The 25,215-nt window shown below is 45.0% G+C and overlaps 1 protein-coding gene across 1 annotated transcript; it reads left to right on the top strand.

Annotated features, from left to right (window-relative positions):
• The first annotated feature begins 21,428 nt into the window (after positions 1-21,428).
• LOC116885805 (hepatic lectin-like) lies at positions 21,429-24,159 on the top strand. The gene is given in 10 exon segments (XM_032887138.1): positions 21,429-21,560; positions 21,700-21,780; positions 21,892-21,975; positions 22,303-22,371; positions 22,614-22,700; positions 22,996-23,147; positions 23,450-23,521; positions 23,523-23,562; positions 23,922-24,098; positions 24,101-24,159. Coding segments are annotated over 10 exon segments (924 nt in total). The 5' UTR covers positions 21,429-21,457.
• The last annotated feature ends 1,056 nt before the right edge of the window (positions 24,160-25,215 follow it).

Here is a 25,215-nt window from a genome sequence, read left to right as displayed (position 1 = left end):
GAAAATCTCAGGTGCAGAAGATACCATAGAAAACATTGACACAATACTCAAGGAAAATGCAAAATGCAAAAAGCTCTTAATCCAAAACATCCAGGAAATCCAGGACACAAAGAGAAGCTCAAACCTAAGGATAATAGGTATAGAAGAGAGCAAAGACTCCCAACCTAAAGGGCCAGTAAATACCTTTAACAAAATTATAGAAGAAAACTTCACTAACCTAAAGAAAGAGATGCCCATGAAAACACAAAAAGCCTACAGAACTCCAAATAGACTGGACCAGAAAAGAAATTCCTCCCGTCACATAATAATCAAAACAACAAATACACAAAATAAAGAAAGAATATTAAAAGCAGTAAGGAAAAAAGGTCAAGTAACATATAAAAGCAGACCCATCAGAATTACACCAAATTTCTCACCAGAGACACTAAAAGCCAGAAGATCTTGGGCAGATGTCATATAAACACTAAGAGAATAGAAATACCAGCCCAGGCTACTATTCCCAGCAAAATTCTCAATTAACGTAGATGGAGAAACCAAGATATTCCATGACAAAACCAAATTCATACAATACTGTTCCACAAATCCAGCTCTACAAAGGATAATAGATAGAAAATTGTTGCTGTAAAATTATAATAGGGCTTTCTTTTATCCCACACTAGGTCCAGCACCATAGTGCCCCAGGACATCTGTTGGAAGTTTTCATCTCAGTCAGCAAAGCGTCTCACCCGCTTAGCTCCAACCCATATCACACTGCTGATGGTTACACTCTGAGCCTGGCAACAATCTCTCTACCCATCTAGTTCCCAAGGCAGGTCGCCATCATGCCAGACATACACATCCCAATTCTGTTGCGGTCCAGTGTCCTGCGACCACTCACTCTCTTGAATTCAATTCAATTGCCATATGAAAGAACATACTATACAATAACTTCTGATCCAATTGATAAGATTTAATTTGCTATCTAGACATACAAAGAAAGCCCTGTACACATTCATTCCTTAAGAATATTCTTTTTTTTTTTTTTTTTTGTTCTTTTTTTTTCAGAGCTGGGGACCCAACCCAGGGCCTTTTGCTTCCTTGGCAAGCGGCCTACCCCCGAGCCAAACCCCCAACCCCTTAAGAATATTCTTAACAACTTGTAAACGTGCAGAGAGGAATCTTAACATCTGCCTCCATGTTCTCTCAGCTCCTACTTCTCCTATTGCTCCAGTCTCCTCCTCTCTAAAACTTTTCATCAACCCATCCTTCCTTCTCATCCAATGACAGGCCTTGTTCTATCTTGTACTTGCCTTCACCTGCCTAATGACATCATCCTACAGAAAACTCCAACACAAGGAAGGAAACTACATCCTAGAAAAAGCAAGAAAGTAATCTTTTCCCAACAAACCCCAAAGAAGATATCCACACAAACATAATTCTACCTTTAACAACAATAATAACAGGAACCATAACCACTATTCCTTAATATCTCTTAACATCAATGGATTCAATTCTCTGATAAAAAGACATAGACTAACAGACTGGATAAGAACCCAGCATTTTGCTGAATACAATAAAGTGACAGAGAGAGACTCTACCTCAGAGTAAAAGGCTGGAAAAAAATTTTCCAAGCAAATAGTCCCAAGAAACAAGCTGGAGTAGTCATTCTAATATCAAATAAAATCGACTTTCAACCAAAAGTTATCAAAAAAGATAAGAAAGGACACTTCATATTCATCAAAGGAAAAATACACCAAGATGAACTCTCAATTCTGAATATCCATGCTCCAAATGCAAGGGCACCCACATTCATAAAGGAAACTAGTAAAGCTCAAAGCACACATTGCACCTCACACAATAATATTGGGAGACATCAACACACCTGTCTCATCAATGGACAGATCATGGAAACAGAAACTAAATAGAGACACAGTGAAGCTAACAGAAGTTATGAACCAAATGGATTTAATAGGTATCTACAGAACATTTCACAAGGAATACATTTTCTTTTCAGCATTTCATGGTACCTTCTCCAAAATTGACCATATAACTGGTCACAAAGGATTCAAGAAGATTGAAATAATCCCATGCATGCTATCAGATCACCATTGTCTGAGGCTGGTCTTCAATAAGACCAAAAATGTCAGAAGCCCACATACCTATGGAAGCTGAACAACACTCTACTCAACGATAACTTGGTCAAAGAAGAAATAAAGAAGGAAACTAAAGACTTTTTAGAATTTAATGAAAATGAAGGCACAACATATCTAAACTTAGGGGACACAATGAAAGCAGTGCTAAGAGAAAAACTCAAAACTGAGTACCTCCAAAAAGAAACTGAAGAGAGCATACACTAGAAGCTTGACAGCACACTTGAAAGCTTTAGAACAAAAATCAGCAAATACATCCAAGAGGAATAGATGGCAGGAAATAATCAGACTCAGAGCTGAAATCAACCAAGTAGAAACAAAAAGAACATAAAAAGACTCATCAAAATCAGGAGCTGGTTCTTTTAGAAAATCAACAAGATATATAAACTCTTAGCCAGACTAACCAGGGAACACAGAAAATATCCAAATTAACAAAGTCAGAAATGAAAAGGGAGACATAACAACAGAAACTGAGGAAATTTAAAAAAACATCAGATACTACTACAAAAGCCTATACTCAACAATACTGGAAAGTCTAGATGAAATGAACAATTTTATAGACAGATACCAGGTATCAAAGTTAAATCAGGATCAGATAAACCATCTAAACAGTCCCATAACTCCTAAAGAAATAGAAGCAGTCATTAAAGGTCTCCCAACCAAAAAAAGCTCAGGACCAGATAGGTTTAGTGTAGAATTTTATCAGACTTTCAAAGAAGACCTAATACCAATCGATACTCTTCAGATTATCCCACAAAGTAGAAACAGAAGGAATACTCCCAAATCTGTTCTATGAAGCCACAATTACTCTTATACCTAAACCACACAGTGACCCAACAAAGAAAGAGAACTTTAGACCAATTTCCATTATGAATATCGATGCAAAAATACTCAATAAAATTCTTGCAAACTGAAGTCAAGAACACATCTGAAAGATCATCCATCATGATCAAGTAGACTTCATCCCAGGTTTGCAGGGATGGTTCAATATATGCAAATCCATCAATGTAATACATTATATAAGCAAACTCAAAGAAAAAAATCCACATGATCATCTCATTAGATGCTGAGAAAGCATTTGACAAAATTCAACACTTCTTCCTGATCAAAGTCTTGGGAAGATCAGGAATTCAAGGCCCATATCTAAACATAGTAAAAGCCATATACAGCAGACCACTTGCCAGCATCAGGCTAAATGGAGAGAAACTCGAATCAACTCACTAAAATCAGGGACTAGACAAGGCTGCCCACTCTCTCACTGCTTATTCAATACAGTACCTGAAGTCCTAGCCAGAGCAATCAGACAACAAAAGGAGGTCAAAGGGATACAAATTGAAAAGGAAGAGGTCAAAATATTACTATTTGCCAATGATATAATAGAGTACTTAAGTGACCACAAAATTTCACCAGACAAATCCTACAGTTGACAAACAACTTCAGCAAGGTGGCTGGATATAAAATTAACTCAAATTAACTTAAAAAAATCAGGAGCTTCCTCTACTCAAAAGATAAATCGGCTGAGAAAGAAATCAGGGAAATGACACCCTTCATAATAGTCACAAACAACATAGAATACTCTAATGACTAACCAAGCAAGCGAAAGATCTGTATGACAAGAACTTCAAGTATCTGATGAAAGAAATTGAAGAAGATCTCAGAAGATGGAAAGATCTCCCATTCTCATGGATTGGTAGGATTAATATAGTAAAAATGGACATCTTATCAAAAGCAATCTACAGATTCAATGCAATCTCCATCAAAATTCCAACTCAATTCTTCATAGAGTTAGAGAGAGCAATTTGCAAATTCATTTGGAATAAAAAAAATCTTAGGATAGATAAAACTATCCTCAACAATAATAGAACTTCTGGGGGAATCACTATCCCTGACACATCCCAGGTGTATTACAAAGCAATAGTCATAAAAACTGTATGATATTTGTTCAGAGACAGGCAGGTAGATCAATGGGGTAGAATTGAAGACAGAGAAATGAACTCACACACCTATGATCACTTGATCTTTGACAAAGGAACTAAAACCATCTAGTGGAATAAAGACAGCATTTTCAACAAGTGGTGCTGATTCGACTGGTGGTCAGCATGTAGAAGAATGCAAATCAATCCATTCTCACACGCTTGTACAAAGCTCAAGTCCAAGATGATCTAGGATCTCCACATAAAACCAGATACACTCAAACTAATAGAAGTGAAAGTGGGGAAGAGTCTTGAATACATGGGCACAGGGGAAAATTTTCTAAACCGAACACCAATGGCTTATGCTCTAAGACCAAGAATCAACAAATGGGAGTTCATAAACTTGCTAAGCTTTTGCAAGGCAAAAAATAGTGTCAATAGGATAAAACGGTGACCCACAGATTGGAAAAAGGTCTTTACCAATCCTACATCTGATAGAGGGTTAATATCCAATATATACAAAGAACTCAAGACGTTAGGCTCCAGAGAATCAAATGACCCTATTAGAAATGGGGTACAGAACTAAGCAAAGAATTCTCAACTGAAGAATATCAAATGACTGAGAAACACCTTAGGCAATATTCAACCTCCTTAGTCAGCAGGGAAATGAAAATCAAAAAGAACCCTGAGATCCACCTCATACCAGTCAGAATGGCTAAGATTAAAAAAAAACAAAACAAAAAAAAAACCTCAGGTGACAGTAGATGCTGGCAAGGATATGGAGAAAGAAAAACACTCTTCCATTGTTGGTGGCATTGCAAGCTGGTACAACCACTCTGGAAATCAGTCTAGAGGTTCTTCAGAAAATTGGAGATAGTACTTCCTGAGGACCCAGTTATACCACTCCTGGGCATATACCCTAATGATGTTCCAACATATAACAAGGACACATGCTCCACTATGTTCATGGCAGCCTTATTTCTAATAGTCAGAAGCTGGAAAGAACCCAGGTGTCCTTCAACGGAGGAGTGGATACAGATAATGTGGTGCATTTACACAATGGAGTACCACTCAGCTATTAAAAACAATGACTTCGTGAAATTCTTAGACAAATGGAATGAACTAGAAAATCCTGAGTGAGGTAACCCAATCACAAAAAACAAACAAACAAACCACACATGGTATGCACTCACTGATAAGTGGATACGAGGCAAAAGCTCAGAATACCCAAGATATAATTCACAAACCACATGATGCTCAAGAAGAAGGAAGCCAAAAGTGTGGATGCTTTAGTACTTCTTAGAAGGGGGAACAAAATACTCATGGGAGGTAATACAGAGACAAAATGTGGAGCAGAGACTGAAGGAAAGGCCATCCAGAGACTGGCCTATCTGGGGATCCATCCCATATACAGCCAGAAAACCCAGACACTATTGCTGATGCCAAGAAGTGCTTGCTGACAGGAGCCTGATATAGCTGTCTCCTGAGAGGCTCTGCCAGAGTCTGACAACTACAGATGCAGATGCTCACTGACAACCATTGGACTGAGCATTGGGTCCCCAGTGGTGGAGTTAGAGAGAGGACTGAAGTAGCTGAAGGAGTTTGCAACCCATGTAAAGAACAATATCAACCACTCAGAACCCCCAGACCTCCCAGGGACTAAACCACCAACCAAAGAGTACACATGGAGGGACCCCTGGCTCCAGCCACGTAGGTAGCAGAGGATGGCCTTGTTGGATATCAGTGGGAGGAGAGGCCCTTGGTCCTGGGAAGGCTTGATATCCCAGTGTAGGGAAATGCCAGGGCAGGGAGGAAGGACTGGGAAGGTGGGTGGGGGAGACCCTCATAGAAGCTGTGGGAGGGAGTATTAGATAGGGGGTTTCCAGAGGGGAAACTGAGAAAGGGGATTGCATTTAAAAAGTAAATAAATAAAATATCCAATTTAAAAATATAGATACTGGAAACAACCCAATGTTCCTCAACCAAAGAGTGGATAAGGAAAACAGTACATTTACACAATGGAATATTACTCAGATGTTAGAAAAATTAACATCATGAATGGAGTGAAATGGATTACCAGAGTGAGGTAATCCAGGCCCAGAAAGACAAACATGATATGTATTCGCTTATAAGTTGACATTAGCTGTTAAAGGATAATCTCATTCCAACCCACAGATCCAGAGATTGTTACATAAAGAGAATTCTTGGAGGGACACATGAATCCCCCTGGAAAGGGGAAATAGAATAGATTTTGTGGGTGGACTGGGGGCAGGCTGGGATAGGAACAGGAGGGGTCAGGAGCAGGAAGAAGGAATGGAGGGGGGGAGTATAGGGAGAGATGGTTTGTAAGAGAGATGTGTGAGAGAGTAGAAATAGGTGGGCATTTAAGGGCTAACATGGAAACCTAATGCTTTGGAAGCTTCCAGGAACCTATGAGGTTGATCCTAATGAGGACTCCTAGTAATGAAATATATGGAACCTGAACTAGCTATCTTCTGTCAACAGGCTAGGCTCCCAGTGACGGAACTACAACACCAATCCAACCATAAAATTTATTACCCTGCCTGTAAGATCCACTGAAGCAATGGTGGAGTTTGTAGGAATGCCCAACCAGTGACTGGTTTAACCACCACTGGCCCACACCATGAAGGATAGTGGATGCCCAATACTGCCCGGATAGCCTGGATCAGAAAGCCAGACAGCTCAGAGACCTAACGTAGAGCTAAACATGACTGACGTAAAAGTTAATGAAATGATTCCTAATGATATTCTTCTATACCCACGGGTCCAGTACCCATGCAAACTGTCATTAGTGCGGCTTCCTCAGCAGCGGATGGGAACGATACAGAGACACTCTGCTAAACGTTAGGCAGAGATTGGGAGACTGTGCAGCAGAGGGGGAGGAAGGATTGTAGAAGCCAGAGTCATCAAGGTCACCAGGAGAACACATCTCACAGAATAAGCTACGCATGGTTCAAGGGGCTCCTGGAGACTGAAGCGGCAATCACAGAGTCCTCAAAGATCACACCAGACCCTCTGCATATGTGCCACAGTTCTTTAACTTCCGGTTTTGTTGAAATCCTAACAGTGGAGTGGGTTTTTTTCTCACTCTTCTGCCTGGTCATGGAGACTTTTTCCTTCTACGGGGTTGCCTCATTGAGCCCTTATATGAGTGTTTATGCCTAGTCTTATTGTCCCATTTATGCTGAGTTTGGTTGATATCACTGGGAGGGAAGTGGAGGAGCAGTAGATCTGCAGGAGGAGGAGGGGAGGCTGCAGTTGGGAGGTATTGTACGAGAGAATAAACCACTAAAATTAAAGGGAAAGCTTCGGCCAGGCAGAAGACACCCGAGAAGCCCCAGTATGAGCAGCAAGTATGTGGTGGAGAGATTGGGGAGAAGGAAGCAGAATGATTTGTGTGTTATGAAAAGATGTGGTGAGGAATATCCTGATGTGAGTAGCCTGGGCTGTGATGATGTCTTGTACCATGCTGCCACCAGGATCCTGTTCAGGGTCTGTGTCAATTTCTGGGACTCACGTTACCACTAAAGACCATGTGGGGGTCCCTGGTCTGGGCTGCTGCCTGGGCCATGTTGATGTTCCAGGGCTCTGTAGTACTGGCCCCACCCCTCACTGGCTATGGCACTCAGGAGGACTGGCCCCACCCCTCACTGGCATGGCACTCAGGAGGACTGGCCCTACCCCTCACCTAGGCAGCATGGGAAAGCTGGTCCCAAGGGCATGCCAACAGGAGAGCTGGCCCCACCCCTCCCCAACTTCAGAACTCCGGAGAGCAGGGTCAGTGTCTCACCTGGGCAGCATAGTAAAGCGCTACCAAGTGGTGGGGGTGTGGACGAGTCATCCCAGAGGGCGTGGGCCAAGGGAAGATGGCCTCACCTCTCACCTGAGCAGTATGGGATAGCTGGCCCCAAGGCTGTGACAACAGGAGTGCAGCTCCTTCTCCTTGAAGGCTGCAGCAATTGGGAAAGTGGGTCACATACCTCACCCATACGGCACAGCAGAGCTGGACCTGGTGGCATGGGTCAGGATGAGCAAGCCCACAGGGAATGAGTGCAGGAGAGCAGGCTATAGCACTTGGGAGAGTGGGCCCTGAGTATCACCTAGGCAGCACAATAGAGCTGACCTTGATGGTATGGGCAAGGGAGAGTTGGCTTTGAGGGAATGAGCATGGCACACTGACCCATCCTCTTGTGAACTGTGGCACTGGGGTGACCTGGCCCTGCCCCTCACCAGGGCAGTGCTGGAGAGCCGTCTCTGGTGGCACGGGTGTGGCAGAGTGTCCAGGGCCACGTGACCTGCTCATGCCTTTCTTTGCCTGAGCTAGGTGTTTTCCACTTCATGGGCCCTTGTTTCCAAGTAGCGTACATGGGGGTTACCACCAGCCAAGAATACTGGAGACTTCCTGGTAGCTTTGCTTCTACACAAGAATGATTTTTACTCTATCGTTAGTTAGAAACTTCAAGAAATTGAAACTCATTGTAGGTAAGAAGTTTTAGGGAAGTCAAAATTTATGCCATTGGTTTCTGATGTGACATATGTTTATCGTTACCCTGACTACCAGTTTGTGTTGTGTGATTCTTCTGCTTATGAGAAAATGCTTTTTGCTTCATTAAATGAGACTTGATCAGAATACTGTCTTGTCTCCATTTCTTGTGTCTCTCGTCCCATCCATCCCACTCCCCTCTCCAGGGACTCTGTTGATGTTCCCGAGAGCCGGGACAGCAGAGTTAGCTTCCATGGTGTGAGTGAGGAGAGTCAGTCATATCCTTCGACAGCTGTAGCAGGCAGGAATGCTGTCCCCACCCCTTACTTGGGCAAAGCAGGAGAGATGGTGGGCTGGCCAACTCAGCTGTCACCCAGGCTCAGATCCAAGGCTGTGAGTTGGCCCACCCCAACATCTACATCATCTATGATCTGTTGAAGTTCTTGAAGAGGTCAGTCCTGTAGAAACAAAGCTGCAGGATCTCCATGATACAGGGCAACAACAGACTATCCAAAAGGAATCTGGGTAAGGATCCAGTATTGATAGTGTAGCAGAAGCCAGAGGTCTCGAACCAGATCAGTGATTCATTGGAATGAACATTTGCAATGAAAGCTGTTTGGGCAAAGGGTATTCTGTGTGACACACTGTGACAACTTCCATGACAAGAGACTTGCATTTATTTATTTATTTATTTATTTATTTATAATTTTATATTCTTTTGTGGGGGAGGTTGCAAAGGCAGAGGGCAGATCTGGAAGAATGGGGAGATGAGTGGGACTGAGGTGCATAATGTGAAATTCACAAAGAATCAATAAAAAGTTTTTTTTTTTTAACAAAAGCTTTACAGATAGGGGATATAGGAGATTCTGTCTTTTACCTCTATAATTGTCATTGATATAAACAACCAACCAACCAGAAACAAACAAAACCCCCAATAAAACAAACAAACAAAACAAAACCAAAAAAACCCAATCGACCAAAACCCAAAAATAAAAAATGAAATACCGAACACTAAAATGCTACAATTAAAAATGCACTACTTTTTATCTCCTCAATCAAGGCACTGTAAATGACATTTTTGTTTGCTGTGTTCAATAACTATTTACTGTTTTCAAAATATGGCTAAATAACAGATCTTCTGGATGGAGAATTGACTGCCCCTCTTTGCCTCACGAAGTCAGGCCAACCCCTGAACTTTCTTATTCACAGGGAAGTCTCTGGGATCTTGTGGGTCTGGCCGCTTATGCTGCCCTGGGAGGCAGTCGGAGAGTTAGTTACTGCTGGAGACTGAAGCCACTTTACTGCCATGGAGACTGTTGAGATTACTGAGGTAAAGCCTGTGGTAACTTCCCAGGTAGCTGGTAAATCTCTGTGATTTGCTGATACAGAGGCCATTTGCTTTCTACTTCCTGCTCAAATTTATCCTCCTCAGGACTCTGATAATGTTGATGGCTAACTGGAGCCTTATCAACTTATCAGCAGCTGCCTGCTCAATGTCTTTCGTATATGAAAATCACACTTTGCTTTTTCTAGAGCTACCGTATTTCCTGGTGAGACAGGCACACTCACAAAACATGCATCAATGTAACTTTTACTATTCCTCTATTTAAAAGAACTTACTTTGCAATAACTGCTCTCAGTGACCTATCACTTGTGTCTCACTGAAAATGAAAGGAAAATGGTTTGAGGTTTAGGTAAGTTGTAAGGACCTGAGAGAAATAATTTTAATAATAATAATAAAACTTCAAGATGATGTATGATGATAAGGCTTCAAGGGTTCAGAGTTTTAACACATTAATAAATGGAATTCTGATAAGCTATTATCAAGGGAAAGTCTACCAGACCCATGTTTGCCACCCCTGAGTTTGCTTGAGTCCTTTCAGTCATGGTGTCTCGTCACAGAAATAGAGTAGTGACTAAGACAGCCAGTAAGTCCGACATCTGGGCTCTCTCAAAGAAATTTGCTATGTAACATTTCCTGTATATGAATAATATCTGTTCCTTTACAAATGTTAATTTTTGCTGGACATTTCAAACCATAAAGTATAGTAATTATGGAAATCAAATGATCTCTCCTCTCTAGAGTATTGCTGCCACTATTTTGCTACTATATTGCTACTGTTTCTGTTCTCAATGAATTCTGTAAAGTCTGCATTCTAAGTAGAACCACTCAAATCTCTACCTAAGCTCTAGTACTCAGCTCGCAGTTGGGCAAGTATTTCCTTGAGTGCTATTGTGTAGCGTTTTCCTCTGAGTTGCAACATTCCCTGCTGGAGGGGAGCGTCTCATCAGGACTTGGTGTGTAAACAAAACTCATTGTCAGAAAGCTCCTAGGGTTGGGGATTTAACTCAGTGGTAGAGCGCTTGCCTAGCAAGTGCAAGGCCCTGGGTTCGGTCCCCAGCTCCGAAAAAAAAGAAAAAAAGAAAAAAAAAGAAAGCTCCTGAAACTTACCAGATTCACAAGGGTTGCCCAAGCAACAATAGTTGCTATGAAGAGGACACTCACTGAGAGGCCAGCTCTCTGGAAATTGTGCCTGGAGCTCCAGGAATGCTGTATTCATGTGTCATCCCTATACTAGGATGGACTTTTCACTGCTACATGTGCATTTGGGTTTCCCACAGTCCTGTAAGTGATTCCTCACATTCCCCACGTTAGAGCTAGCATCACTTGCCAACTTACACAACTCTAGGGAAGAGGGAACCTCAACTGAAGAATTTTCCAGAGGAGACTGTTCTGTGGCTGTGTTTATAAAGCATTTGAATTGCTAATTGCTATAGAAGGGCACAACTCACTGTGAACACCTCACAATGGGTGTGCTTCCGGTTCTAGTCCCAGTGGGGCTGTCTGCCACTATGGCTTCTGTGTGCCATTGTGACTTGGAAGTTGATGGATGTGCTTCTGACCCCTGCATGAATGAGGTTGTATGCCTCAACTAGATGGGAAGACACACGTGTTTGTCCTCAAGAGTACTCTTGTGTGAACTGTGAGGTGTAAATCGATGAATGTGGATCCCAGCCAGGTCTGCATGGTGCCATGTGTGAGGATACTCTTAGGGCTTACTTCTGTGAATGTGGACCTGGGTTCCTTGGAGACCACTGTGAACTCAACTCTGATGAATGTGCCAGTCAGCCATGTCTCTATGGAGGTCTGTGTGACCTGCAGAAACAACAACCACTGTTTCTGCATGGGTAGCAGGTTCACAGAGACACAATGTCCCTATTTCAGTGTCCCTGTTTCACCGTGACTCCTCTTCATTGGTGAAAGCTTTGCCACAATTGATGTATCGCATTAAGACACTGTTGACAGCTGTATTTGTCACTGCTGGCCTGAATTCACAATTGCCCTGTGTGACTTGGACATACACGAATGCAGTAGTAACCCTTCCCAGTTTCCAGGGGACGGGCCGAGCTGTCCTCAGAAGGTCAATAGGGATGTGAGGGTGATCTGGCTGTGACACCTGTCACCCCATTGATCGCCAGGGTTGATCTAGCTGATATGGTTGGTTAGGTGGGTATCCCCATTATCCCTTACAATTCCGTGTGCCTCCCTCCCAAAGCTTCATGTTGGATAGAAGAGAACGACCTTCCCTGAATAGAGGAGGACCAGTGTTTGGTCCTCTGCTACAACTTCAAAACAAACTCTCAAGAGTGTACTTCTTAGATGAGGAAGAGAGACTGGAAGTGGGGCAGCTTAGAATTCCATAGTGCTTGCGTTTTTGTGAGGTTTGAAGTTTTTTAAAAAAATGCTTACTGGATTATTGTCAGCTTTTGGATCATTTCCAGGGTTTTGGAAACTGTTGATTCTGTCAAATCTCAATAGGCTTTAACTGATTTTAGGGAAGGGGGGGATTTTACTTGGTCATTGTGCTGATCTTCCTTTTTCCCTTAATGCTTAAATTGTCTTTGATTTGCCTACTAGAAGCTCATCATATTTGCTTCTGGGCCTTCTTGACACACCCCTAATTGTTTTTGGTTTTGCTAATCTGTTTCCTCTCCTGCCCCACATAGATGTCATAGCTTTATCCCTTACCCTCCACTTGGGAATTAGCTGTTTTCTCAAGAGGGTTAGGTGTTTTATCAGAAAATGGAATTTGTAATGGATATTAGGGTATTCATTGGTATTGGGATATCATGGCTCCAGATTCTGACATCAGACAAACAGGAGCACAAACAATCTCATATGTATATTCATACGAAGATGCACAGACAGGCAGTAGCTGAGAGCTCACACCGGGAAACAGAAGGACCTAACTCAAAACTTCTAGAGCAGTGAGTGGTTCTCAACCTTCAGGTGGTGAGGTGACCCTTTCCACCCATTTCATAGAGGTCACCTCAGGTCATCGGAAAACACAGATATATACATTACTACCCCTAACTGCAGCAATAAAGGTATGAGGTAGCAATGAAAATAACTTTATGGTTGGGAGTTTCCATAAAAGAGGAACTACATTAAAGTGTCACAGCATTAGGGTCGAGAACCACTGTGCTAGAGTCTTTTGAAAGCTAAAAACCAGTCTCCATTAACACCTCTCCTCCAACGTCACACTCTCAGTCCCTCCTCACAGTTCTACCAACTGGGGACCACGTACGCAAATATAGATACTCATACCCCACCCACACATGCACAGATATCCACACACACACATTCTTGTAGACTCACCATAAGCACACTTGTATGTTTATGCATACGAATGTAAACATTTGTGGTGATAAATACACTTGTATGTCACATTAATTGCCTTTCACATGACTGTGGTCAAACACCTGGAAGACTATATTAGGCAGGAGTTTATTTTAGCTCATGGTGTTGGACATAATTAATCAAGGCAAGGATGGCCGGGGCAGTTCCATCAGTGTTGGCAGCCACTGGCCACATTATAGTAGGAGACAAGAAGCAGAGACAGGAGGACAGATCCTGGTGACAACTCCCAAGGCTTCAACCTGGTGTCCTGCTTCTGTCAGCCACACCTTATAGGCTCTACAAGCTCCCTAAATCCAATGAAATCAAAACATAGAGCAAGAAAGCTCAGTGGGTGAAGGCAATTGCCACCAATCCTGGTGACCTGTGGCCAGTTTCTTTGTTTAAGATGGGGTCTCCCTGTGTAGCTCTGACTGGCCTGGAGCTCCCAGAGATATACCCTAGTATATCTGTCTCCCTAGTACTGGGATTAAAACTACGACCACACTAGGCCCACTCTGTGGAAGAAGAGAACTGACTCCTTCAAGTTGTCCTCTAAGTACATGAACGCTATCACACACACACACACACACACACACACACACACACACACACACACACACACACATACACACGTGGTTTGAATGAGAATGCCCCCCACCCTCATGGGCTCATATGTTTTGAATGCTTGGTCCTCATTTTTGGAAATGTTGGGAAGGATTAGGAGATATGACCTTGTGGGAGGAGGAGTGTCACCGCAACTGGCTTTCAAACAGTTTCAAAAGGCTTTCAAAAGACTGTGGCGGTTTTGGGTTAGGTCCCTGTGCTTCCTGCTTGCTCTTTGAGAAGTGAGATCTTAGCTGCTGCCTGCAGCCTGCTTCCTCCTCTAGGGCTACCGTGGACTCTAACACTCTGAACTGTAAGCTCCAAATAAATTCTTTCTTGCCTTGGACATTGTGTTTAATCACAGCAACAGGAAACTAGTGCACACAGTAAATGTAGTTTAGGATTTGTTTGTAACTTAATATACAAATATACATGCTGAAAATTAATTACTAGCGTTAACACTCCATTGTATTCCATGGGGCTCTCCAGCTTTTGATAACTCCTTCTCTTATGGTAAAAAACCTGATTTTCATTAGTCTTTTTCTTTCTTCTTTCTTATTTCTTAACCAGTACTTGGGGTGAAACCCAGGGCTTCATATATACCAGGGAATCACAGGACCACTAAAATACAAAGACACTCCTCCTTTTAATTTTGTCTTTAAATTTTGAGACAGGGTCTGAACTCATAGCCCAGGCAGTCCTTGAACTTATGACTCTCTTGCTTCAGCTCTCCTAGTACCAGGAATTGTAGCCTGGTACACCAGGCCTGGACAACAATTATTTTTAATACATTTAATTTTGTGTACACAGTTTCATTTATGGGGTTTTGCACATGTTTACGCATGTGTGTGAAGGTCAGGGGACAACCTGGGCTGTCATTCCTCACACATAGTCTACTTCGAGTTTTTTGTTGGGGAGGATGGTGTTTTGTTTTGTCAGTACCAGGGACTGATCTAGGGCCTTATGAATGTTAGGTATTTAATCTACCATGGAGTTACAGCTACAGCCTACATTGTTATTTAATTTTTTAAGATTTATTCATTTTTTTTACCTTAAGTATCTGAATGTTTTGCTTGTATATATGCATGTACAGCACATATGTGTACTGGATCTCCTTATACTGGAGTTACAGACAGCTGTGAGATACCATGTGCTTGCTAGGAATTGGATCTAGGTCTTGTGTAAGAGCAACAAGTGCTCTTAACCACTGAGCCATCTCTTCTATTGGTGGGTTTATGAGTGTGTTTGAGAGAGATGGGTTGTAGAAAGAGGGACATGTAATGATGTACGTTTGTGCCATGACACATGTGTGGAGGTTAGAGGACAGCTTTGTAGAGTCTGTCCTCTCCTACCTTATAGGGATTCTCAAGATTGAACTCAGAAAATTGGGCTGGCCATCAAGCGACTTTTCGCTGTCCCAGGGCTCCACCTTACTCTTGTGATACAGGATCATTTGTGGAAACTAAAGACTTGATTTCACAGAAAGTGAGTTAGAATAATAGCTAGTAGTGACTCGGAGTGTAGGGAGAAGCAAGGAGACGCCAAAATATACTTCTTAGAAGGAGATGTAGAGTTAAACCACAGCGCAGTGTGCGTACCGATACCGACACGCCTGGGCAGACCGCTCAAAAGTGGAAGTCTGAGGCGTTTTCTCCTTTTCTATATCTTGATGCCAAGAGCAGAAAGAAACTGTGTACCAGGACACAGAGAAATCAGGGTCGACCCAGTGGACGTCTCTTCCCTGCTGGCTATTAGTCATGGTAATGTGAGCTGCTGGGAGAGGAAGGTCATTAGTGGCCTGCCCAGCTGTGAATCCAATGAACTGGACTATTCAACCATGCCTTTCCAGCCATGCAAATCATGAGGGGGGAAAAACTCCTACCTCCTCAAGGTCGCTTCTGTCAGGTAGCGTGGTCAGAGAGGTAAGAAAACAATTCATCTTTGAGCTGTAGGCAAGAATTGTTAACTTTCCTCAGAGCCTTGCAGGACAGCTAGTCCAGTGCTTTAGGGCCTATGGCAAGGTAGCAGGCCCTGGGGAGAACATGATAGAGGAAGCCTGTTCTCTTCATAAAGGCCAGTAAGTAAAACAACAAACAAATCAGCAAGAAGGGTTGGAGAGGTAGTGTTTCAGTTCTAGCTCTGTGATAAAACACTAGGACCAAAAGCAACTTAGAGAGTATATTTCTCTGTACAGCTTACAGTTTCACTAAGTGAATCAGGGCAGGAACTCAAGGCAGGAACTTGGAGAAGGAGCTGATCCACAGGCGATAGAGGAGCACTCCCGTCTGTCTTGCTTCTTATGGCTTGCTCAGTCTGTTTTCGTATAAAACCCACAGTCACCTGACCAAGGATGGCATCTCCCACAGTGAGCTGGGTCCTCCTACAGAAATTATTAATCAAAAAATTTCCCGACAGACTTGTCTATAAGTCAATCCTATGGAGGCATTTTCCTAATTGAGTCCTAATTGAAGTCCCTCTTCCCAAATTACGCTAACTTGTGTCAAGTTAACACAAGACTAAACAGCACATAGAGTCCAGTAGTTAAGAGGACATACTGCTCTCTTGTAAAGGACCCAAGTTCAGTCCCCAGGATCCACACAGTGTGGCTTACAACTGCCTATAACCCTAACCCCAGGGGATCTGGTGTCCTTTTCTTGTCTTTGAGAGCACCTTTACATATATGAATGCCCACATATAAATATACATAATACTTTTAAATGAAAAGAAATTATTGTTTTAAACAAGTCAGGAAGGCACGGAGGTTGCAGCGAGTCTCTCCCGGTGTCATTTCCGTTGCTATTACAAAACACCCTGACAAAAAGCAGCTTAGAAGAGAAGGGAATTTTAGCTCACAAGTTATAGTCCGTGATGCAAATACAATGAAACAGCTACAGCAAAGAGTAGAGATGTATGCGTCTCAGAGCAAAGGGAGCAAATGATGTTGTATACTCCATCCAAACTTTACTAGCTTTCTCCAGACATACAGTGTAATACCCTAACCCAGAGAATGGTGCCACCCACTTTCAAGTTGGGGCTCTCACATCAGTTAAAATAATCAAGACAGTTCCCTACAGACACACCCACAGCCCAACCTGACCTAGAGGATCCCTCATTAAGACTGTTTTCCTAGGTAGCTCAAGGGTATTCCACTAAGTTCTTTCCAGTAGGTCTCATCAACTGAAGGTTTTCTACCTATGTGTGCGTTGTTTGTGTATTTGTATACGCTTGGGTGTGTGTGTGTGTGTGTGTGTGTGTGTGTGTGTGTGTGTCCATGTACATGTGGAGATCAGGTTGCCAATGCCTTCCCTGATAGCTTCTCCAGCTTATTTTTTATTTAAAAATATTCATATACTATATTTTGATCATATTTATTTCCCTCCCCAACTCTAACCAGATTCTCTCCATTTCACTACCCACCCAACTTCATGTTTTTATCTCTCCTCCAAAATCAAAGCAAACATTAACTTAATAAAGAAAAACCAGTAAGTCAAAAAATCTAAACAAGTGTGTGCTCCCCCATCTCTCACTCACAATAAGTCAAAAAACAGCTGTCTTTTTTAAATTATTTTTAATCAATCATTCCATTTGTTTACATCTCAAATAATATCCTCCTTCCTGGTTACCCCTCCATAACCCCCCATCCCATCTGCCCTCTCTCCTTTCCCCTTTACCTCTATGAGGGTGCTTCCCCACCCACCCACCCACTTCTGTCCCCACTGCTCCAGCATCCCCCTACGCTGGGGCATCAAGCCTCCACAGGGCCAAGGGCCTCCCCTCCCGTTGATGTCAGACAGGGCCATCCTCTGATGCACATGTATCTGGAGCCGTGGATCCCTCCTTGGTTGGTGGTCTCGTGCCTGGGAGCACTGGGTGGTCAGGTCAGCCAACATTGTTCTTCCCATGGGGTTGCAGTCCTCTCTGCTCCTCCAGTCCTTCTGCCAGCCCCCCACTGGGGTCCCCGAGTTCTGTCTGATGGTTGGCTGTGAACATCCATCCGCTTCTGCATTGGTCAGGTGCTGGCAGAACCTCCTGAGGAGCAGACACACCAGGCTCCTGTCAGCAAGCGCCTCTTGGCAACAGCAGCAGTGTTGGGCTTTGGTGTCTGTGGACCCGATGACTCCCCAGGTTGGATGGCTCTTCCTTTTTTTTTGTCTTCACGGCTGTCTTAATTACTTACTCTTTCATCACAACTGTGATGAAAACAATCCGAGAAAGCACTTATCACAGTTTTGAAGGTACAGTTCATAGAGCGGATGGCGTACGGACAGGTGTGGGAGGCAGCTGGTCACATTGCGTTTGTTGTCAGGAAGTGGAGAGAGATGAGGTATGGTGCTCAGCTCATGTCCCCCTTCAGTTCCAAACCCCAGCACGTGGGATGGTGACACCTACATCAGGGTGTGTTTTCTCACCTTGATTGACCCACTAGAAACTCACTCACAGGTGTACCGAGGGGCTTGTCTCCTAGGTGATTCTAGATGCTATCAAGTTGACAGTTTTAATCACCACAAAGCGGTTCCCATTTTGCAGACAGGAAACCTAAGGCTCAAAGAACTGAGATGACCAGTTTGTTCGCGGTACCTGAAGGAGAGGCAGTGCTGTGGTCTAAATCCACGTCTGCCTGGCTTGGTAAGTTTTTTGTGCTCATCTCTATAGACACATCAGCAAAGAAGGGGCATCTCCCTCCCTGGTGAGATCACACAGCCGGGTGATGGACAGGGTATTCCCCATCATGTTAATTAATAGCCCTTCTTTTGAGGAATTGCACGCCTTGCAATCACATTCTGAACTACCCTTCCCATTTTTCTTCCAGGGCCCCTCTGGATGGTAGTTCCTCTGAAAGGTCACGTCCCTTTTCACTTCCTACTCTTTGCAGTCTCCCTCCCTCCTATCACCAAAACACTGCTGTTCGACCTCCTAGTTCCATCTCCTCTTTGCAAAATGCTGTGTCCCGACTACACCAGCCAGGCAACGCGAGTTCAGTCCCTGAAACACAGATGGAGCCTGGTGGAAAGAAAGGATTCTACAAGGCAATTCTCCGACCTCCACGTGTATGCCACCACGTGTGTGTGTCATGCATACATGTACAAAGAGAAAGAGGGGTAGGGAGACAGACAGACTTTCTTTAACGTTCATCAAAGAACATGGTAGCACGAGGCAGCCGATCACATTGCATCCCAAGTGCAGAAGCAGAGATCAGTGAATGCTGCCGGCACATTCACTTCCTGCTTTTTATCAGACCAGACCTCCAGGGATCGTGCACTCTTGGCTAAGGTGGGTCTTTTCACTTCCAGTAACAATCTGAAACTCCTTCACAGACATGCTCAAGGCTTGTTTCCACGGTGACTTGGATCCTGTCAAGTCAATAGCCAACATGAACCATCATAGTAGGTCAGCTCAGGATGGAAGAATCCTTGCAAATGAGCTGAGGGCCTCATAAAAGAGACCCCAGAGAGCTGCCAAGATGGATCCTTGGGTAAAGGTGCTTCCCCTAAGCCTGACAACCTGAGTTCCATCCACACAACCCACGTGGGAGAAAGAGACATATTTTCACTGAGGCATACATACCTCCTTTTCCAAACAAACAAACAAATAATAAATAAATAGAAATCCCTCCCAGGGCTGGCACGGTAGTGCACATCTGACATCACAACACTCCTGAAGTGAAGAAGGAGACTCTGGACTCAGAGTCAACTCTGGCTACATATTCAGTTGTTTTAGGCCATCAGGACGAGGTGAGACTCTGTCTCAGAAAAACCAACAGGGGGGGGAAGAGAGAGAGAGAGAGAGAGAGAGAGAGAGAGAGAGAGAGAGAGAGAGAGAGAGAGAGGGAGAGAGAGAGAAACATTGCATTACTTGAGTTTGGCTCCCAACACCCACAATGGGCAACATGAAACAACCTGTAACTGCAGCAGTTCAAGATGATTGGATGCCGGATCAGATGCTTTCTTCTGGATCCCTCTGGTACTGCACGCAAACACGCACACGCACACGCACACGCACACGCACACGCACACGCACACACACACACACACGCACACCACGGAAACAAAACCTTTCTTTTTTCAAAAGGAGAGGAAACCCCAGAGCACTCACTGACCCCTTCCAGCCTGAGAAGCCATGGTAACAAGAAGCAACCTAAGAACCAGGGAGCAGCATCCCCAGATGCCAGCTGCAGCTTCCTTTAGCTTCCTGAAGTGCAGAATTGGGAGCCATCAGCTTCTCTTGTTCTGTGACTCAAACAGATAGAGGCTCCTCTTGTGGGCCAGTGTACGAACAAGCACTTCTTCGGTGGTGGGGATGGGACCCAGAGCTGCATGCAAGCTGCAGTTTTTCTAGCTCCAGGGCATGGGATGTATATGCTTAGATCCTTTGATCTCACACATTTACAGAGTGGGGACTGCTGTCATGTTCCAGCACCATTACTCAGGGGCCTCATTTGGGGATGACATCGATTTGAGTTCTTCCCTTAAAACAGGTGAACAACACACCCCAGCTGGGAATACTGTTTTAGCAGCATTTGTCACCTGGGAGGGACAGAAGATCCCACGTCATCTAAAAAGGCCAAAGCAGTACCTAGCAAGTTAAATCCAACTAGGAAAGGCTCGACATTAGGGACCACTCTGCCCTCCCTTGAGGCTGAGTTTTCTAGGTCAGACAGAACAATGTCTGCAATCTCTTTTTCTCCCTCCCTCCCTCCCTCCCTCCCTCCCTCCCTCCCCCTCCCTCCCTCCCTCCCTCCCTGTGTGCATGTGTAGGAGTACAGCCCTGTATTTTTTGATGTGTGTACACCACAGTGAATGTGTAGCTATCAAGAGAATACCTCAGATATTGCTCCTCAGCTTCCATGTCCTTTGAGGCAGAGTCTTTTCTTACTCGCTGCTCCTGACTCCCAGCTAGCAGTGTACAGGTTTCCAGGGATTCTTCTGTGCCTGTCACCCATCTCATGGTGGAGTACTGGGGTTACAGATGTGTGCTCCAGCATCCAGTGTCCCAACCCCCCTGCCCCACGTGTATTCCTGCTATTTAAACTCTAGTCCTCAAGTTTGCATGGCAAACACTTTACCCCCTGAGCATCTCTCTAGTTCAGTGTCTATAAATCTCAGGTGAAAACTTCACCAGACGACATGAGATTTTACCCAAGTACTGGATTAAACCTCACCCTGACAATTTACAGCAGGCACACTTTTTCTTATTCTCGCTCCTCTTTCTCTTCAACTTCACCTATTTTTGCTTCTTCTCTTCATGGCCTCTAATGGTCTACCTTGCTATGTAGCCTTGATACAACCTTGAAACTTTTGATCCTTCTGATGAGTCACATACCAGTTTCTACAGTGCTTAGGATTTGAAACCAGGGCCGTGTGTGCAGGCAAGCACTCTAAAGACTGAGTCCTAGCCCCAGTTCCTCACCGCTCCACTGCACAGCCGAGTAAACCAACTCCCAGTACTGGAGCGAGGTCATTGGCATAAAAATATACGGCACAACTCCTGGCCCAGACTGGCACCTTTTTAGCTGTGTCAAGCAATGTCTCTCTCCCCACACTTTTCCGGGGTGAGGGTGTCCCCATCCTGTTCCTTTTTCCCCTGAGTCAGAGAAGAGTGAACCTCACAGAGAGTGCTACGGAGGGCCATGGGGACATATAAATCCCAGGTCAGAGGGAAGGAGGAGACAGAGAGTCCAGAGAAGCAGAAGATGGCGGGAGAGCCAGAGCTCCACCAGCCGAAGAACCATGGTGAGGCTGGGCATCCTCTCAGTGCTTTCGGCGGGGCAGGATCCAGGATCCAGGGTGATCTGGACCTGGCCTCCAGCTTGGTGGGATGAGGGAGGTGTGGAGCTTTGAAGGTCAGATGCTTATGTTCTGTCCCATTCAGAGGAGGAGGTCACATTGGAAGACCAGGGATTTGCTAAGAATGACCCTGAGGGTCTCATTTGCAGCTCCAAGAGTTTGCAAGGTAACAGGGTGGTTCAGGGGTAGAGGGGTCAGGGATCCTCTGCAGAATGAACACAGCAGGGCAGGATCTGCACCCTGGGAGCTCAGCTCTGCCCATCTGTGGGTTCTGCAGGACATCTGACCCGAGCCCCCTGGCTTCTGCTGCTTCTCATCTCTTTGGGCCTCTTTTTGCTTATGTTGGCCACCCTGGTTCAAGGTAAGTTAGGGCTGGGAAAAGGAGTCTGGAGTGGGGGGCATCTGTTTTCATTTTGTTTATTATTTTATTTTTGCACTTGTTAAGCAAGAACTCCAGCATGGGACAGTAGCTGAACTCTTAGATTTTCCCTCTGTGATGATCCTTGCCAGTCCCCAGATTCCCCACAGCTGGGACATCTGAAGTCCACACCCCTCATTTCATTTGTGACCAGCAGCAACTTACTGTCCCTCTCTGAAATGGGGTCATCTTCCCCTTGCAACTGCACTTGGCACAGCCAGGTACTGTCAGCATCATAAGAGGGTGTGTGTGTGCTCTTCTCTCTCGAAGTTTCCAGGATCCGTGCAAACCCACAGGGACAGACCCAGGATCAGAAGGGGAGCTCCAGCTTGGGGAAAGGTAACTGGGGCTCTAGGAGGAGCGGGCACTCAGGTTGGGTGAGGTGGGTAACCATAGGCACTCACGTGCTGGGTGCATGGCAGGATGGGGGAGGCCAGAGACCTGTTGGGACTGACAGAGTCTGAGGCTGAGTGTTCTGGTCTGTAAAATGGGCTCCTGGCGTCACTGTGACCATCAACTGTGATTTCGTGGGGGACCAGACACACAGTTGTTGCTTCATTGTTGCCAACCTCTCCTTGTAGTTGCTGTTCCTCAGGAGCAGACATACACTGGCTTGGAGCAGATCCAGCAGATCCAGCAGCAGCTGACTCAGTTCAACGCCTCGCTGGGTGAGGCTCCGGGGCCTGAGTCAGGTCGAAACAGAGGGTTCACCAGAGGGGTCACAGAGGGCTCACCAGAGGGGTCACAGAGGGGTCACAGAGGGGTCACAGAGGGGTCACAGAGGGGTTGGCATCCACCTTCTGGGTCTCCCACCAAGGCAGGCAGGATAGAGCACAGGGATTGTGGTCTGGGTTTTGGGGGCTCTGAATTGATAACAGAAACAGGAGACAAGCTCTGGGCTCTAAAGTCCAGGGCAGAGGGGAGAAGAGAACCCAGACACTGAGCTCAGTGTTTGCTCTGTAGCTGGCCTGTGCCGGCCTTGTCCCTGGGACTGGGAGTTCTTCCAGGGAAGCTGCTACCTCTTCTCCAGAACCCTGGGCAGCTGGGAAACCTCTGCCTCCTCCTGCAAGGATCTTGGGGCCCACCTGGTGATCATCAACAGTGTTGCAGAGCAGGTGAGTGGGGCCACAGCAATCTATCCTAGGCATTGGACTCTAGATGGGAAGCTATGGGATGTGGAGCAGATGCTGTCTGAGCCGGCTTCCTGTATCGTGTATCCCTCCAGGGATACACCCGTGAACTGAGATGTAAGTGAACATATTTCCACACACATGCACTTTGTCCTGCATCCATGAATGCACGCACATGACAATGTATCTGACTCAGTACAGTGCCTCTAGGCTTGAGTGCAGAAAGAACTCGTGTGGGAGGCTGAGAAGAGGCGGAAGCATGGAATCACAGGCCTTTCTCTGTGCAGAGATTCATGAAATATTGGAATGTGAGGAAAAACCAACGTTCCTGGATCGGCCTCAGTGACCATTTACTTGAGGGTTCCTGGCAATGGGTGGATCACAGCCCTCTCAAGTTCAGGTGAACACTCAGATTCCATGGCTCAGAAGGCAGCGTGCAGGGAGATGGCCCTCACTCTAAACACAAGCTTCACTGTTGACCAGAACGCAAAGAGCATCACAGCTACAACCCCACATCACCCGGGCGTTTTCACATCCTGCTCCCAACTTAAGTCCAAAAATCTGGGGTCCTCATTTTTCCTTTGCTGAGCTGATTCTCTTAAGGGACATGCTAGAACTCATGTATTTTTTTTAATAGCTATAGCATAAACTCCTGTCCACTGCTTAGAGTGTTCTGTGCCTTTTACCGTGAAGGAGTCTGTATAGCTCTTCTGTGTTCTGGGTGGAATGGCTCATTCTGACAGCCAATCATGTTTGCAGCTTTTGGAAAGAGGGGGAGCCTAACAATGACGGGGATGAGGACTGCGTGGAGCTGTTCATGGATGAGTGGAATGATAATACGTGCACCCAGCAAAACTTCTGGGTCTGTGAGCAGCCCTCGGCTCCCTGCCCTGGCCATGAATGGTCTGTGCTCTCCTAGTCACACAGGCTTTGGGGCATCAGTTCCAGCCGCCTGGTACATCTCAGTGCCCCTGTTCTGAGTCCTTTGAGATCCTGAAAGAGTCCCTGGGGCCCCCTCCCCCGCAGGTCTTTCTTCTTCCCCTGTGGGTGATTTCAGTTATGCAAATCCTGAGCCCATGAATGTCCTCAGTAGAGTCACACACAGTGTGCCTAGCACGGGTGGCTCTCTGAGTCCTATCCCCAGCACCCAAATAAAAGAATAAACAACTAATTAAATTCACACGTGGTCTGATGTGTTCCATTTAGTGGATTCTCTATTCCTGGACGCTGTGTTAATTGGTAAAGCTTTGAAATGTTTGATATTAACTAGGATAATTGTGTCTACAATACCTTTGGGTTGTGGACAATTCACTGCTTGTTTGGGACAGACTCTCATTATGTACTCCTGGCTGACCTTGAACGTGCCAGGCCGACCAGCTTTTGCTTCCTGAGTGCTGGAATTAAAGCATGCAGCACAACACCTGGATGAATGATTTTTTAAAAAATTTGTGTTAGGGATATGCATCCACTGAGTGCATTCATACACTCGAATTCACATTATCTTTTCCGCTTTGTTCTTCCATTCCTTCTCGCAATGCACCTAAGGAAAGGAGGAAGATCCCACTCGTAGTGTCTCCCTCTCTAGGGCGGCTATCTCTGCATCCAAATGTTCAGCCTCCCCTCAATCCCACAAACCCTTGTGTCTAGAAACAGAAGGGAGCTTTTAGAATTTCAGAGAAAAATTCCCCCTCCGTCCTCTGGGTGGCGCTAGACACCACAAAAGCATTGGTCTGTTTTTACTCTGCTGCCTCTGGCTGGTTTGTTTCCCTCACTTACCTGAGTACGGAAGAGAGAACCTGTTCCTGGGACAACCAGCTCCTTGATAAGGGGCCCCACTGTGGGTTTTGCCTGATCGCCTGTGTACCTCCCACCTTGCTGGCTGCTCAGTCTCCATTGATGCATCAATTTCTCTCCCGCCTCACCTTTGATATATGTTTTTTGACTATCTTTACCTGTTGACCTAAATAGTTTACTCCTGAATACCGCTGAGGTAGTGGGTTCTCATGAACCTTTTCTTTCTGGTCATCCTCATGTGGCCTAGATCTTGCTGAGG

The sequence above is a fragment of the Rattus rattus genome, chromosome 16 (genome assembly GCF_011064425.1).
Source record: "Rattus rattus isolate New Zealand chromosome 16, Rrattus_CSIRO_v1, whole genome shotgun sequence".
Classification (NCBI taxonomy): domain Eukaryota; kingdom Metazoa; phylum Chordata; class Mammalia; order Rodentia; family Muridae; genus Rattus; species Rattus rattus.
The sequence above is the reverse complement of the archived record's forward strand: the minus strand, read 5'-3'. Positions and strand labels throughout refer to the sequence as shown.